General features: G+C 48.4%; 1 protein-coding gene across 1 annotated transcript in view; it reads left to right on the top strand.

Annotated features, from left to right (window-relative positions):
• The window catches only part of TDRD9 (tudor domain containing 9), a 106,527-nt gene that overhangs the window by 9,646 nt on the left and 80,335 nt on the right, over positions 1–16,546 (top strand). Inside the window, exons 2-6 of the mRNA XM_010851310.1 lie at positions 509–624; positions 8,143–8,240; positions 9,793–10,014; positions 10,521–10,643; positions 15,029–15,109. Coding sequence (XP_010849612.1) covers positions 509–624; positions 8,143–8,240; positions 9,793–10,014; positions 10,521–10,643; positions 15,029–15,109 — 640 coding nt within the window. The remainder of the gene's footprint in view (positions 1–508; positions 625–8,142; positions 8,241–9,792; positions 10,015–10,520; positions 10,644–15,028; positions 15,110–16,546) is intronic.

The following is a 16,546-nucleotide window of genomic DNA, read 5'->3' as shown; positions in this document are numbered from 1 at the left end:
ATGTTTTGCCTTTGTTCTCTCTGAACCTGTAGTCTTGACTGCCTTTAGTTCAAAAGGATCCTCATGCAAAAGTGAGCTGCGGAGGCTCGTTCTGACACCCTGAGCCTCCATGCGCGTCTCTGCACACGCTCCCTGTCTGCAGCGCAGCACTGCTCTCGGGGAGGCACGGAGGGCGTTGCAACAGATTCTGGTAGATTGCCCTGCAGAGGAAGTGGCTGTGTCCGTTTACTGCCCTCTCCTCAGGATCTGAGACCATTTGTTCTTTTGGCCAATTTGAAGGATGAAAAAACTTTCTCATTGCTTTAATTTGCATCTCTTTGGTGACTGAGAATTTGATTGTATTTTCATTTGTTTATTGATGCTTTGCAATTTTTCTTGTAGGGCTTAATGTAAAAGTTATTTATTCAAGAATTCTCCTAGCATATGGACATTTCTTAGCTTTTTATAAACAGTATAGTTTTTATAGGACTTTTGTAAACAGTATAGTAACTTTTAATATTCTTTGCAGGCTCCTGGGTGAAAAGAACGCAGAAACGGAGTATATTGACAAATACAGACAACTTGAAGCACAAGAATTTTATCTGTATTTCCTTGATCACTTAATCAGCGGGTCAGATAAAACAGGTATCTTTAAATATCATAGAATATGTGTGAGTTGTTCACAACATTAAGTTCTTAAACGTCTTTAAAAATGTAGTATTATTTTGATCAATGAAGAATCCATGTTGCTTGTTAATTCAGGATTTTTAGGGGAGTGAGTGTATGATAGATTATAAATTGCCAGTGTGTCATAGGTTGTAAGTTGCTCATTTTTTTCTCTTTTAAGTGTAGTGTCTAAAATAGTCTGCCTTTTGGAAGACTACTGATGGTCCCTTACCTTACTGTTAATTTGAAATACTTGAAATTGTTATTAAAGTTATTATATGGAGAAGGAAATGGCAACCCACTCCAGTCTTCTTGTCTGGGAAATCCCATGGACTGTAGAGAGGAGTGTGATGTAGGAGCCAGGCTCCTCTGTCCATGAGGTCACAAAAGAGTTAGACACAACCGAGTGACCAAACAGCAACAACAACAATAACTGTGTGAGTTTGTGAATATACTATAACCAGTCATCCACTTTAAAAAGCTGGGTTTTATAGTATATAAAACATACCTTGATGAAAATTCAGTTGGAAACAACAGGTATGCAAAGAAGCAGGAAAATATATCCTTGATTAAGAGAAGAATCAATCAATCAATCAAAATTCACCCAGAACTGACACAGGTGTTCATATTAGCAGATAAAAACATTTATTGATACGTAGTTTTTATAACTACATTTCATATGTTAAAAAAGTTAAATAGAGAGACCTGAAAGATTTTTTTGAGGACCCAAATTAAACTTCTAGAGATGGAAGCTCTTGCATATGAGATAAAAAGAACTCTGGAGACATCTGTGTTAGTCCAGTGGTTAAGACTCCTTGCTTCCACTGCAGGGGGCATGGGTTTGATCCCCGGTCAGGGAACTGAGATCCTACATGTCCTGCAGCAAAAAAAAAAAAAAAAGCGATAGATTAGATTTTGCAAAAGAAACAATGAACTAGAAGGCATAGCAATAGAAACTATGAAACGCTGGGCTGGAAGAAGCGCAAGCTAGAATCAAGATTGTTGGGAGAAATATCAATAACCTCAGATATGCAGATAACACCACCCTTATGGCAGAAAGTGGAGAGGAACTAAAAAGCCTCTTGATGAAGGTGAAAGAGGAGAGTGAAAAAGTTGGCTTAAAGCTCAACATTCAGAAAACGAACATCATGGCATCCGGTCCCATCACTTCATGGCAAATAGATGAGGAAACAGTGGAAACAGTGTCAGACTTTATTTTTTTGGGCTCCAAAGTCACTGCAGATGGTGATTGCAGCCATGAAATTAAAAGACGCTTACTCCTTGGAAGGAAAGTTATGACCAACCTAGACAGCATATTAAAAAGTACCCAGCAAAAATATTTTTCAAAAATGAAAGTAAAAGAGTATTTCAGATGCATGAAAGATAAACGAATTTATCTACTCACATGTAGAAATTTAATGATGTTCATTAGCCTATAAATGTGAGTTTTCTGTTTTATTTTTAAAAATCATCTGTATCATTAAACAGTTAAAAAATTATTATAGTTTTAAGAATAACTGTATTAAAACAAAATTTTAAAGAATACATAAATATGTAAAAACAAAATTTTAAAGAATACATAAATGTGTAAAATAAAAGACAGAAGTCCTTTTTAATCTCTCCTCCTCCCATGGGTGCAGCTGTTCAGAGTTTACATTAAGCTCGTCACTTCCTGTGAGAGTGCACTCTTTTTCTCTGTGGGTTTTCTTGTTAGCATTAGGCCTGATTCATATGGTAGAAGTAAGTTTTTATTCTTTTGCTTTGCAAACGCTTATCCCTCACAAGCTTCCTACCGGCCAGCCAGGAAGTTCTACACCCTTCCCTTCTGCCCTGTGTGCTCACGCTGTGATGTAGAGATAGAAGCTGGGATTCGAGTAATGTTTTCCTTTTCAGCCTTTTTGAAAATTTCAGCATACAGCCCGTATATAAAAGTATATCAGTCCTTTTAACGGTCTTCACTTGGACTTCTTGATAATATAAAATACTGATACTTTTCATCAATTCTGAAACAGTCTGAGCTGTTATCTCGGAGACCCCCACCCTCATTTAGCTTGCATTTTTCAGTTTTCAGTCACCCAGCTGTCTGCTGGTCACTTTCTCCTTGTTGGTCTTTCTCCTGAGGCAGAAGCAGCTATGAGTTCTTTGTTTCCGTCTCTGTGTCCCAGTCTGGTTAGAGACTTTGCCCTGGTGTTTTCTTCTCTCTCACCAAACTTTTGGATTTTTAAAGATGGTGTTTGTATATTTAATCTGGTATCTTTAGTTGTCCTGAGGGGGAATATTTGTCTGAACAATGCAGTACCTTATTACCAGAAGTGATCGTTCAAAGTGATCGTGTGTGTCCTTTGATCTGATGTTTACTTGTGCTAAGAAAAGTACAACACCGTACGTGTAAGAACAGTCAGTGCATCATTGCTTATGTAAGGGACGCCTTTCGAATCTCTTCAGTGTCAATGAACAGAAGACTGGCGATTTTTAAAATATTTATTTATTTTTTTAATTGAAGGATAATTGCTTTACAGAATTTTGTTATGAATCAGCCGTAGGTGAGGACTGGTGATTTGACCTGTGTAAGGGAGTTTGCAGATGTTGCTAGAAGCCCGCCACTTACTTACTGTGGACAGACGGCCGTCGTTGCCGTCTCATGGGGAGGTGTGTTAGTTTTAAGATGGTGCTTGGTACCAGGGCCCTTCCCGTTGCCCCTGCGTACTCAGCGCCCGGCACGCACCTGCTGGCCCCTGCGCGGAAGCCACTAGACTGCAGAGGGATGCCTGCGAGTCCCAGTGTCTGCTCTTGGAACTTTTGATTTGGGTTCATATTTGAAACTATTTGCAATCTCTGTCCGTGGCACCTTTAATATATTTGGAAATTTTCACTAGGGAGTCATACAGCTTTGGCTGCACTTGGAAGATTCACTCCAAGACCAGTGTTTATCAAGATGTGAGCCAGGGACGGTGGGGAGCAGTGAGAGCAGAAGTTGAAAAGGCCTGACCTCTGCTCTTAGAGAGGCCATCATGTGACCACACAGTTACACGAAGCGGGGCTTTAGAGGTGAATGCTCTGGAACGTAGCTCTCTGCGGACCTGGGACAAGGACTGTAACTTGAGCTGGGGTTCAGGAAAGTCATAATCGGGACTGGAGCTGAAGGATGAGTAGAAGTTTTAGAAGTTACCTAGGCAGCATGGGGATCGGGGAGAGGGGAATGTGTGCCAAGGGCTGTAACGGGGGAGAGTCTGAGGCTCCAGCCTTGGGAGCGTGCAAGGCACTCATTCGTGTCTGACTCTTTGTGCCCTGTGGACTGTACAGTCCGTGGAGTTCTCCAGGTCAGAAGACTGGAGTGGGTAGCCTTTCCCTTCTCCAGGGGATCTTCCCAACCCAGGGATTGAACCCAGGCCTCCCGCATTGCAGGTGGAGTCTGTACCAGATGAGCCACCAGGGAAGCCACCAGCCCTGGGCGAGGGCCGGCATTGCTGGGTGTGGGGGCCTGGGTGGCGGCAGCGGGGGACTGAGTCACAGCCCTCCCGAGAGGCCCACACCTTCATCTTCAGAGCGGTGGTGCCTGCGCTGCGTCCCTGGTAGAAGGAGCTTTGCAGCTCTGATGACGTTAAGGAGCTTGAGGTGGGGGTGCTGCCGGGTGGGCCCGGTGTAAGCACAGGGCTCTTCCCAGAGTCAGTAGTGGATGTGACGGCAGGCACCGTGGGCTGCATGATTCGAGTAAGGGGCAGGAAGCCAGGGGACGCAGGCCCTCCGGAAGCTGAAAAGGTGTGGGGACGGTTCTCCCCAGAGCCTGCAGAAGGAGCCAGCCAGACTGCTGTGGGCCTCAGATGCTCAGAGCTGTGGGAGAGGCAAGGTGTGCAGTGTGAGCGTGAGGCTCAGGGTCCTTGTCTCAGGAGCCGGGAAGCTGAGCGTGCTCGTGGGGGAGATGCAGCTGCTGGCGGGGGCCAGCCTGGGGCGGAGAATTCTGGTCCTAGTGCTCAGAGCAGCGGTGGGCTGAAGGTTCTAGGTTTATTCTGGGTGAGTCTGAGGGGAGGAGTGTCAAGTGAGGAGTGTTTTGAGGAGACTGCTCTGCTCATACTGGAGGGACTGGATCGGAGGGGCCGGTGTGGACCTGAGAAGTCCAGGCAGCACTGGCTGGTGATGGTGGGGAGCGGGGGGGTGCTGGTCCGGGGCCAGCCGGGCGGGACTCGGGGCATGGGGATGGGGACGTGGCGAGTGACAGGGCTCACGCTCTGGCTTCTGAAGTGTGGTAGTGCCCATGAGGGCAGAGAGGCGGTTCTCTGGAGCGTGTGTGTGCGTGTGTGCGTGTGTGCGTGCGCCTGCGTGCACGGCGCACACAGCACACAGCAGCTTCTATCCCTGTTCTGTCTGTCTGCATTAAAACTGTAAGATCGCACCAGTACCCCTGACTCTGGTCCGGCACCAGGGTTTCAGAGTGAGCGTTTTGTCATGTCCAGATACAGAGTCCTTTTGCTTTTGGTGTGATGTGGGTGGTATTTCATCTATGTAACTCTTCTTAAAAATTATTTCTAAGTAGAAATCCAAGAACGCACATTCACTAAATTTCTATGAGTAACAGAATTATTTTGCATAGTTAAAGGTAAATCATTTTTTCAAAGTTGACATTTAATAGCATTTCTGAGCAGCCCGCTTCCAGACTGTGGGCCCTGCCGGGTTTCTGCTGTTTTCACACAGCAGTTTTGAACTCGTCCTGGGCTGTGTCTGTAGTTGTGACGAAAGGCCATAGCACGGCCTCCCTCTTGTTCCGTGACATTTCTGTTGGTGATTTCCATCCCTCTCAGAACTTTTCTTCTGGGTTTAAAAGAATGGCCTTTATGGAGTTCTTAATAACTGAAGAAGGAAACAGTCAAATTAAGTTTAATTTTGTATTTGGAATACCAACCCTTACTTGGAGAAAGTGCTGTGTGGTTATTTTGAAGATTTAATTTCATGGTTAAATCAGTAGTGTAGTGATTAAGCTTCTTTTCTACAGTGTACAGCGTGTAATAGATTTTTTGATAAAATCCTCATGCCCATTGTATACTATTTGGAGCCCTGAACTGCTGAATTTTGGGGTTAGATTTTAGATTTGGCTGTTGCGAAAATAACGGGGTGACTTGGTAAAGAGAAACTAGCAATTTTCATGGTTTCCTGTTTTTTCCAGTTCAAGTGAAATGCTTTAATGTTAATTACCTAGAATAAAGAGAAAACAGGAAAATAAAAACAGCGAATTTTGAGGGCAGTGTGTCCTGCATCACTTTTGAGGGAAGGCTTGGCTGTGCGCAGTTGCCGCCTCGCCCTGGCTGGCCGTGTCCTTTCTCCGAGCACTGCTCGGGGTGATGGCCTGGGCCCCGCCTCTGGCTGGGCTGCGCATGCGCAGATGCCCGAGGTGCGCCTCCGGGACCTCTCTTGGTTCCCGGTCCTCCCTCGGGCGGTGGACGCGGAGGCTGCACTCGACTCGTGCTGGGTCGGCTCCAGCCAGTGACCTGAAAACGTCAGCCCGTGTTTCGTGTTAAACAGAGGAAGGGCTGCGGTTTAGACAGTACAGTTAGGCCTTTCGGGATTTTTTCCTGTAGCATTTCTGTCTTCAAGTAGCAGCCTTCAAAATGCGTGTCATCAAGGAGTGTGAGTCACGTTAGTGTGGTTAACTTGGTGGCTCGTTCAGCGGCTCCGGGAGCCACGGCTCCGGTCTCTGAGCGAGAAGCACGGCTGCCAGCCTTTGGTCCCTCTGGAGAGCCCGTGTCACATCATGGCCCTGGCAGGCCCCGGCGCTCACGGTGTCCCTCCCTCTGTCACCACGTCCCTACGCCGTCTTTCGGGGCTCCCTCGGCTGTGGAGCCTCAGCCCTTCCGTTTGTGCTGGAAAGGCCGATTTTTGATGGATAAGCCTGCTGGCCCCAAGAGAGGGAAGGGCCAGATGTTTTCCCTATTTAGGCTTGCATTATCTCAGTTCTTCATTTGTAGAGCGGTCTGGGTACCCAGCCATCATTTTTAGAATTCCAAATAATTTAATAAAATGTTGGAACCATTTATAAATTAGGAACTGTTCACACTCTGAATTTTGCACAGTGTTTTGAAGATAAAGTGGTTAATTTAAGGGCTTTTTAGCCAAGTGCTTCTAGAAGGGGTGAGATTGGGCGGAAGTGCACCAGTGGAAGTATGGGACAGCGGCACAGACCGTGACTTGTAAAAGCTTCGAGGGGGAAGAGGAGGAGAGAGGGATGAGAGTGGCCAGGAAGCGCAGGCTTCTGAGAGCAGTGTCAGCAGTGAGGTGTCTAGATGATCAGAAAGCTGTCTGGGGCAGGACTTGGAGAACAGCCTCCTGAAGTCAGTGTCCGGCTTCCTGGGAGGAAAGAGGAGCTGGCTCCTGTGCTCTTCAGGTTCGGAACAAGTTGTTGGTTCAACTGCAGGAAAATAGCCATGTTGTAATTATATAGCTAGGCCAGTTTTGAAACTGAGGGTATGTGTAGGAGAACATGTAGGAGAGCAAAAGAGAGGCAGGGACACGTGTGTGTCGGGCAGGAACAGCGGCGGCCGGGCAGAGGGAGAGACGGGGCAGAGCAGCACAGGGCTGGGAGGAGCAGGAGGGAAGGACCCAGGAGGGCCAGCCCCGTGCTGAGGCTGGGAGAGACAGGGACACTCCAGAGTTTACTTTGGAAATAAAATTATTTCCCAATAAAAGTTTGTATGCTGAGACTTTTGATGATTGTTAATTTGTCAAGAATTTGTGGCATTGCCGGAGAGGAGTGTGTATATTTACAAGAGAACATTGACTGGGCTTCCCTGGTGGCTCAGGGATAAAGAATCCACCTGCCATGCAGTAGACCCCGGTTCCATCCCTGGGTCGAGAAGATCCCCTGGAGGAGGGCATGGCAACCCACTCCAATATTCTTGCCTGGAGAATCTCCAGGACAGAGGAGCCTGTCAGGCTACAGTCCATGGGATCCCGAAGAGTCAGACACGACTGAGCAGCTAACACTTTTATTCACTCGTAGGACTGGGCAGAGCTCCCCTGGTGAGCCTTTGTCAGAGCAAAGACGGTCCCCTGCCCCTCTCAGGACCCCTGCTCACAGGGTGGTGTGTGGCTGTCTACTGCCAATTTGTTCCAGTAGCAAGGAGTGAACACTTAACAAACTGATGTGACTTTTCAAATCAGAGTTAGTTCTTTCAGCTAGTCATTTTTGTGCTGTTTGCAAGTGATGAGCTTGGCGCTCTGCAGGCCTCTTGTCTTAGAGGTGGCACTAGCCTACAGCACCGATGGCTGCGATGGACGGGGGTGTGGCGCTCTGCTCCTGTGCGTTGCTAGTGGTGGGCGCTCCACTAGCGCCCACTCCATCATTGCTGATGACCCTGCTCACAGTGTTGGCCGGTGAATGCGTGTGTGTGTGTGTGCAGCTTGCTCTGTATATGCTGTATATATAGACTAGATAAACATGGGGTTGTTTATCTTGCCTTTTTTCACATAAGAAATACCATTGTATTTGTTTGTTTTGTCTGAATCCAGGTCCAAGGCCACCTTTAGCTAAATCCAGCCATGTGATGCGCATCCCAGAGACAGCCTATAAATATCCTGAGTTGCCTATAAGCCGGTGTAAGGAAGAGGTAACGTTATTTTTCTCATGATGTAGTTTTGTTGTTTGCATGCCAGCGACCCAGCCCTTGGTTTCTAGTCTGAAAGTGACGAGGGGCCGGGTGGGCACCGGGAGGAGGCTCTGTGCAGTGACCTCGCAGAGGGCCTTCCTCCCGCCCTGTGTCACTCGTTCACCTTCCCCCGAGCTCACCTTTTCCTGTTTAATCCTTCGTCCCGTCTCCCCTGCTCTGAAGTAGATGTGAGTGGACACCTGTGGGCCCAGGGAGCTGCTGCCTTCAAGTCCCGCTGCCCAGACCTTTTTGAAAGCGGATACTGCCTGCCCCTGGCCACAGCCGCCTCTCGCATTCCACTGGGGTTCCTTTACACACTGGCTGTTTGTGTTGCCTGGTTATTGATCAGTCCTTGATATATCATTTTATGAACAATGCCAGGCAATACAGCAGGAAGATGATTGCATTTTTAATTAGTTACGTGTTACTAGACCTGGTTGGGCTTCCCAGGTGGCGCTAGTGGTAAAGAATCTGGCTGCCAATGCAGGAGATGTAAGAAACTGGGCCTGGAGCATCCCCTGGAGGACGGCCTGGCAGCACACTGCACTATTCTTGCCCGGAGAATCCCATGGACAGAGGAGCCTGGCTGGCTACAGTCTGTGGGGTCGCAAAGAGTCAAACACAACTGAAGTGACTTAGCAGGGCATAAACCTGGTTAAAAGTAGATGTATTGAAATCGTAATTAACTGTACTAATGGAAGAAATGGTTACAGATGACAGTAAACTGTAAATGTTCTAAATCCTTTTTTGCTTTGTCTTAGATTGAATCATGCAACTTGTGTAGAGTATATATGCTTTATTAATTTTAAGAGGCCAACGTTAAAATTAATCTGCATCCCCTGACCATTTTGATGACTAGGGTGATAACCGAATGGTGTTTTGGGTGGGGTGGGAGGGGTGGATCGCTGGGTAACCGGATGGTGTTTTGGGTGGGGGTGGGAGGGGTGGATAGCTGGGTAACCGAATGGTGTTTTGGGTGGGGTGGGAGGGGTGATAGCTGGGTCAGCGCTGGAGCCTTGCACATACAGTCTGTGGAGCAGTGGGGGTTACTTGTTTTCAAGTGTGTCTGAAGAATTTCAAGTGAGAACTGAGGGTACATTTGTTGTGTGTAACAACAGCTGTGTTTTCATGTTTCTCAGTAGAATTAGATGGAGGCTCATCACACAATTTAAAAATAATAGAAATTTAGACTTAACAAGAGCTCTAGAAATTCAGTCTGGTGTTTTCATTTTTATGGATGAAGAAGCTGAGACCCAGGGGGCAGTGAACTTGGCCTGGATTTCTGTAGCATTTGCTCCTGCTCACAGTGGTCAGTCAGGTCAAGTGCAGTAACCACTAGTAACCTGTGTCCCTTTTGTGAGGTTTAGGTGGTTAGGTTAAGGATTTAACTTGTAAGGGTGAAGAGAAAAGAAATCCTGAAAGTCTTCTGAGGTTAAGCTTTCGGTTCATAGGTAACACTTTGCATCATTGTTAAATCTGTGGCAGTTTTGAAGGAACTCTTGTACCATTCCAGGTCATCTCTTTGATCGAAAGCAATTCCGTGGTGATCATACACGGCGCCACGGGCAGTGGCAAGAGCACCCAGCTCCCACAGTACGTCCTCGACCATTACCTGCAGCGCTCGGCCTACTGCAACATCGTGGTCACCCAGCCGCGCAAGATCGGGGCCAGCAGCATCGCCCGCTGGATCAGCAGAGAGCGCGGCTGGGTTTTGGGTGGATTGGTGGGCTACCAGGTGAGTGTCTCTCCTTGTTCATTTTGTCTTTTATGTAAGTCGATGATAGGATGTGATTTATTTTCTGCTGGGAGAGAAGACGCATTCAGTTGCTTATGGAGCAGAATTATGGCATAATTTCGAAAATAGTGAAAATCAGAAGTTCTTGAAAATAGCTTAACTTCTTTCTCAGTTGAACAGAAAAGAAGTGAGAATTCTCAGACTCATGGCTTTTATAATTTTATCTTTAATTATATCTTTATGTTGAAGAGGTCTTCATATATAGTCATCTCAACATCAAAATGATATGGGCAGTATGACTAGATAAGCCAGTCTCTCCCCTCATTACCAAAGAAGGAGAAGGAAAATCAATTTGAGAATTTGTTAGTTTGTTATATTTTTTGCATTATATGATAATTTTTTGTTCCCTTTCTTACCTTCATTATGAAATTAACATTGCTTTCTTTGTAGTTAAATGTAAATCATTTAAATAGAAAATTCTCTTTTTTTTCCTTCCCCAATTGTAGGTAGGGTTGGAAAAAATAGCGACAGAAGACACCAAGTTAATTTATATGACAACGGGAGTCCTGCTCCAGAAGATAGTGAGTGCCAAGAGCTTGGTGGAGTTCACACACGTCTTCATTGATGAAGTAAGTGCTCTGTTCTTACGCTGTGTTTTCATTTGATGAGAGAACACAGTACAAGTTACTTATAAAGTGTCAGAAAGTTCTTTGAGTCTATATCAGCTTATTCTACTCATGCAAGTTGACTGGCTCTTTTTATCCTTTGCTCTTACTTCCAAAACATGGGTGAGGAGGTTGAGGAGAATGCAGAGATTCCTTGTTTAGACCAGGGGTTGGCAGACTGCAGCCTTCACACCAAATTTGGCCCATTTCTGTAAATAAAGTTTTGCTGGCACACAGTTTTGCTGCATTTATGAGTGCTGTGAGGCTACTGCAGAAGAGATGGGTAGTTGGGACGGGGCCATTTGTTCCGTGAAGCTGGACATATTTGCCCTCTGGCCTTTTACAGGGAACGCCTGCTGACCCTGGTTTGGAGTATTAGTCACATCAGACAATTAAAAGAACTTTACTTGTCTGTAGGTGTTTTCAGCACCTTACAGATACTGTGAACCCTTTTTTTGTGCCAATCTTAGCTGTCTCAACTTTTCTCCGTAAGGATAGAATATTTTAATTTGATTTGACTTTATTCTGTCTTCTTTTAGCCGTGCCGTGGGGCTTGTGGGGAATCTTAGTTCCCCAACGAGGGATTGAACCTGTGCCCTCTGCACTGCGTGTTGAGTCCTATCCACTGGACCTCCAGGGGATTCCCAATTTTGTTTATGTGTTAAACCAGGGTTTTTTGAGGTGAAGTGATGTTGTGTTCAAACAGTTGTGCCACGAGCTCTGGAAGTAACTCCCCCTAGACTCTGGAGTTTTAAACCTCAGCAGTAGTTATGCCTCGAGAAGCTTCACTGGTTTCTTGAGGCCTTGGAAACAGCAGATAAGTGGGATCTGTGGGAGGCCGTGAGGTGGCGCTGGAGCGCCTGACAGAGGCTGGAGTGAGGGCCTCTGCGCGGCCCTCTCGGGCAGGTCTCCCCACTCTCCTGGTGCGTGTATGATCAGCATGGAACCGAAACGTGCTGTCAGCGGGAATCATGAGTAAATAGTCTATAACAGGAATAGAGAAGGGTGCTCTTTGAGCCAAACTGATGCCGATTGCCCGGGAGACCCAGATTCATGAGACACTTGAGTTGTGTTCTGGGCTACAAGGTGGGGGCCTGGAAAGGCAAAGACAGAAACGTAACGCAAGCTGCTGTCAAGAGTTAGGATCGGAGCCGGGGAGAAGGAAGGGTCCTAGGGGTTGCTTGGGGTTGGACGGCTGCAGAGCTAGCGGAGGCCTGAGGCCATGGCGTTGCTGCTGGCAGACAGCGTCTGAGAGAGCGGGTGGAGGCCGGGAGGCCTGTACAGTCAGGGACATGCGGATCCTCGGGGCTCCAGGGCCAGTCTGGACTCGTGTCCACAGTGGGCACCCTGCTCCACCCTGGATGACTGAACTGCAGTTACTCCGTTTTGACTTTGAAATGCATCCTCTTTGTTAGTGGACAAAGAAGATACACAAAGCCTGTGTGCCAGGTCACAACACACGGCTGCTCTAATTAGTGTGAAGTCCAAGCCGTGTCATGTATAAGCCAGAGTGACTTCCCACCCCGCAGTGTGTGAGAATTTCTTCCATTGGTACTGCAGGTAAAGCTGAGTGGGTGCGTTTCCCAGGTCGTGTCCGCCTGCCTGTTTGGCGGCACTCGCAGGTATTTGGGACAGGGACATGCGGGGCATCTGTTGTTCTTTGCACTACAGTGGGATGTGCAGTGTGGTTCATATGTTCTTCACGACTTTTGGCAGTTTTGAGTGTCTTTAGGTGGTGATGAAATCAAACTTAGGCAGTGTACCCAAAGGTGGTGTCAGTATGATAAAGTTCACAGGAGTCGCCGTTAGTCACTGAGCCTTTCACTCAGGCCTCCAGGTGGCATGGCAAGGCTCACCCTGGATAACCTACTCCAGAGTCTCTGCTGCTCACGCTTCTGTTTATCTCTGTGGATCCAGCATCTTTCTGACTGTGTAAGGAGGTGTTTCTGCACACGCACACCTGAATGATGTGGGCAAGCCTGTGTGCACTGTGGTATTGGCTTCATTCTCTCCTGAAGCTGCGTGATGGTAGCTGAACACATCAGCTGCACTCTGCGGGAACTTGCCCCCACGGGAGCGTCTTGTCACTTGGCACTGTGATAACTTTGCTTAAAGAATGAACAGGTTTGGATAGGCCTGAGGTTTTATGTTTACAAAGAGTACTGTTTGTGCTGTGTGGGGTGATGTGAAGGCAGCCAGGCGGCTGGAGGTGGAATGCTGCCGCTGTTCGGTGCGTCCGACTCTGCAGCTCCATCGACTGCGGCACGCCAGGCTTCCCTGTCCTTCAGCACCTCCCAGAGTTGGCTCAAACTCATGTCCATTGAGTCGATGATGCCATCCAACCATCTCATCCTGTTAACCCCTTCTTCTGCCTTCAGTCTTTGCCAGCATCAGGGTCTTTTCCAGTGAGTTGGCTCTTTGCATTAGGTGGCCAAAGTATTGGAGCTTCAGCATCAGTCCTTCCAGTGAATATTCAGGGTTGATTTCCTCTATGATTGACTGGTTTGCTCTGCTTGCAGTCCAAGGGACTCCCAAGAGTCTTCTCCAGCACCATAGTTAGAAGGCATCAATTCTTTGGCACTCAGCTTTAAGGTCCCACTCTCATATCTGTACATGACTACTGGAAAAACCATAGCTTTGACTAGATGGACCTTTGTTGGCAAAGTGATGTCTCTGCTTTTTAATACTCTGTCTAGGTTTGTCCTAGCTTTTCTTCCAAGGACCAAGCATCTTTGGATTTCATGGCTTCAGTCACCATCTGCAGTGATTTTGGAGCCCAAGAAAATAAGGTCTGTCACTGTTCCATTTTTCCTGATCTATTAGCCATGACGTGATGGGACTGGATGTCATGATCTTCATTTTTTGAATGTTGAGTGTTAAGCAAGCTTTTTCACTCTCCTCTTTCACCATCATCAAGAGGTTGTTTAGTTTTCCTTTCTGCCATAAGGGTGGTATCATTTGCATATCTGAAGTTATTGATATTTCTCCTGGCAATCTTGATTCAAGCTTGTGCTTCATCCAGTCCGGCATTTCGCATAATGTACTCTGCATATAAGTTAAATAAGCAGGGAATGGAATGGTCATGTCCTTAACTTCTTAGCTCTGGAAAGAGAATAAACTCACTTCAGGTGAATCATTCATTCAATAAACATCTGTAGAGTACCTGCCTCATTAGGTGCTGAGGTCATAAAGTTGGAGAAGCTGTAGTTTCTGCTCTCAACCTCTCTGCTGGGGGGACAGATGTCTGCTGAGGTGTTGGGGTTGGGGAGAGGACCCTGGGGACCCTGGGGTGGAGGGCCAAGTGGGTCCTCGGGCTGGAGGGGCAGCCTGGCCTCCAGCAGCGGGAGAAGCGATTGTGTGAAGTCTGAGCTGTGGGGGCTCGTCAGGATGGCGTGGGGGCCGGGGGCCTCGGAACTGAGGAGGGCCCCCTTGGGGCTCTTCACTGAGCCTTTGTTTTTGCTTCTCAAGTCCAAGGCAGCATGTTCGTGTTGAGGAGCTGCTCTCAACACTGAGTTTGGTGAGAGAACGAGAGTTAGGTTGCTGAGGTGTCCGGCCAGAGAAGCAGTAGTGGGGTCTCTCGCCCTGCGGAGAAGGGGCCTCCCTCTTTGAAACTCAGGAGCTTGTCTCCGCGTCGGCAGAGACATGGCCCAGGGAGGAATCCCCTGTGCCCTGTGCCCGGGGCAGCCTGGCTCAGTCTGAGATGCCCCATATGTGACTCAGCCCTTGGCATTAGCTGGTGGGGGTAGGCACGGCTAGGGTGGGCAGTCCCCGGGGTCGGGGCATTCGGCTGGAAGGCTGCTGTCTGAGCGGGGCTGCGCGGGGCAGTTTCCCCTGGGGCCCCGCAGCCCATGTCCCAGATGCTCCTGCAAGGCTCCCTGCTGCCCTCTGCTCCTCCCCAGCCCTGCCCTGCCTGCTCCTGCCAAGCCAGCTCTCCCCAGGCCTCCCGTCAATTCCCGCCCTGCCAGGCAGGCGGCCTGCTGCCCCGCACACCTGCTCCGGTCGCAGTGCAGATGGGCCCGGGGCAAGGGCCGTGGGCTGGGGGCGGCCACGGGAGGCTGCTCTGTGTTGTGTCGGGGACTGGGGGCGCTGTTGGCATTGAGCGGGCGGGGCTGAGAATGCTAGACGTGCCCTTGCCCGGATGCCAGTTGGGCCCTACCGGGAACCCTGGGGATGGAGGGGGGACAGTGACCCACATGCCTCTCCTGCACGTCCTGGTTTAGGGGCTGAGTGGCGACGTCCATCGCAGAGCCTTGACCCCGGCCCTGGGCACGGCGGTGAGCCCCTTACCCCCGGTCACTCCGCACTGACGGGTGCCTCCCCCCGTGGGGGCCTCCCTTCTTATTTTGTAGGTACACGAGCGAACTGAAGAAATGGATTTCCTGTTACTAGTTGTCCGCAAACTTTTAAGAACAAATTCACGTTTTGTGAAGGTAAAGTTGATTTCGTGAGTAACTGAAATATTCAGGGTTAAGATTTATCATGCAGTTTTGTTCACTAGAAACGGTTGAAAGCAGTGACTCTTAAAATCATTGTCTCTGTAGTCCTCCAGATCTTGCTAGGAAGCTGGCCAGAGGACCTTCTCTTAGGATCAGACTGTGGAAGAGTTTTTGGTTGTTAGGTTGCATTAAATTGTAAAATATTCTCCAGGCTGCAGAAAATAATGAAATGCTGGGTGTTAGAGCACAACTTTGGGCTGAATGAAAACCAGAGCTGGAGGGAATGTGACTCTGTCACCTCCGTTCTGTAAGCAACACTGAGTCGCACTGAGGTTAGTGGTCATGTGCCCTGCTTCTATAGGAGACTTGTGTTAGGAGCTAACCAAAAGTCTGTGGGAATGGCCAACGTTATTTACATTTTATCTGAACAGGAAGAATGAGGACATGAACTTGACCAGAGTAGCAGAGGGTTTATAATTATTACGCAGTCTAGACACAGGTCAGCCCAGCTGTGCTATGCAGGAGTCTCCCGGAGCGGTGGTGGCTGGTGCAGTCATTCACCATGGGAAGGGCTGTGGGAGGACTTGCTGTCTCTGGAAAGCGGGTGCCCGCTAGACCATACGGTACCTTGTCTGCACGTGTTCCATCTCTCGGCTTAGGGAGACTTTCCTCCCTCCCCACCTTCCAGGGTGGGGACGTCAGCCTTGGGAGGGTCACAGTCTCACCTGGTGGGCGCCGAGGAAGTAGAACCCAGGGTTTGCAGGAGGCGGACTTAGTGCCTAAGAGGCTTCCCTGATATCTCAGCTGATAAAGAATCCGCCTGCAATGCAGGAGACCCTGGTTCGATTCCTGGGTCCGGAAGATCCCCTGGAGAAGGGAAAGGCTACCCACTCCAGTATTCTGGCCTGGAGAATCCCATGGACTTTGCAAAGAGTCAGACAGGACTGAGAGGCTCTCACTTTCCCTGCTTAAGAGGACCTTCGAAAGATGGAGAGAATCAGCAGAACCAGACCTTTCTCGACAGTCGCTTTTTAGTATAATTTGTTTATCTGTTTACGTTTGGCTGCGCTGGGCCTCCGTGCTGTGTGGCCTTTGTCTAGTTGCCACGAGAAGGGGCTGCTCTCCAGCTGCGGCGTGCGGGCCTCTCCCTGTGGTGGCCTCTCTTGTGGGGGAGCGTGGCTCTGGGGTGCTCAGGCTTCAGTGGTTGCAGCACTTGGGCTCAGTAGCTGTGGCTCCCGGGCTCTAGAGTGCAGGCTCAATAGTTGTGGTGCATGGGCTTAGCTGCTCTACGGCATGTGGGGTCTTCCTGGATCAGGGATCGAACCCCATGTCTCCTGCATTGGCAGGCGGGTTCTTCATGATGGAGCCACCAGGGAAACTCGTGATTGTCATTTTAAGACTAATTTTTTACTGTAAGATAATAACTTGATT

This window comes from Bison bison, unplaced genomic scaffold (genome assembly GCF_000754665.1).
Source record: "Bison bison bison isolate TAMUID 2011002044 unplaced genomic scaffold, Bison_UMD1.0 scf7180017864302, whole genome shotgun sequence".
Classification (NCBI taxonomy): Eukaryota; Metazoa; Chordata; class Mammalia; order Artiodactyla; family Bovidae; genus Bison; species Bison bison.
Note: the sequence above shows the minus strand (reverse complement) of the source record. Positions and strands in the feature narration are given on the sequence as shown.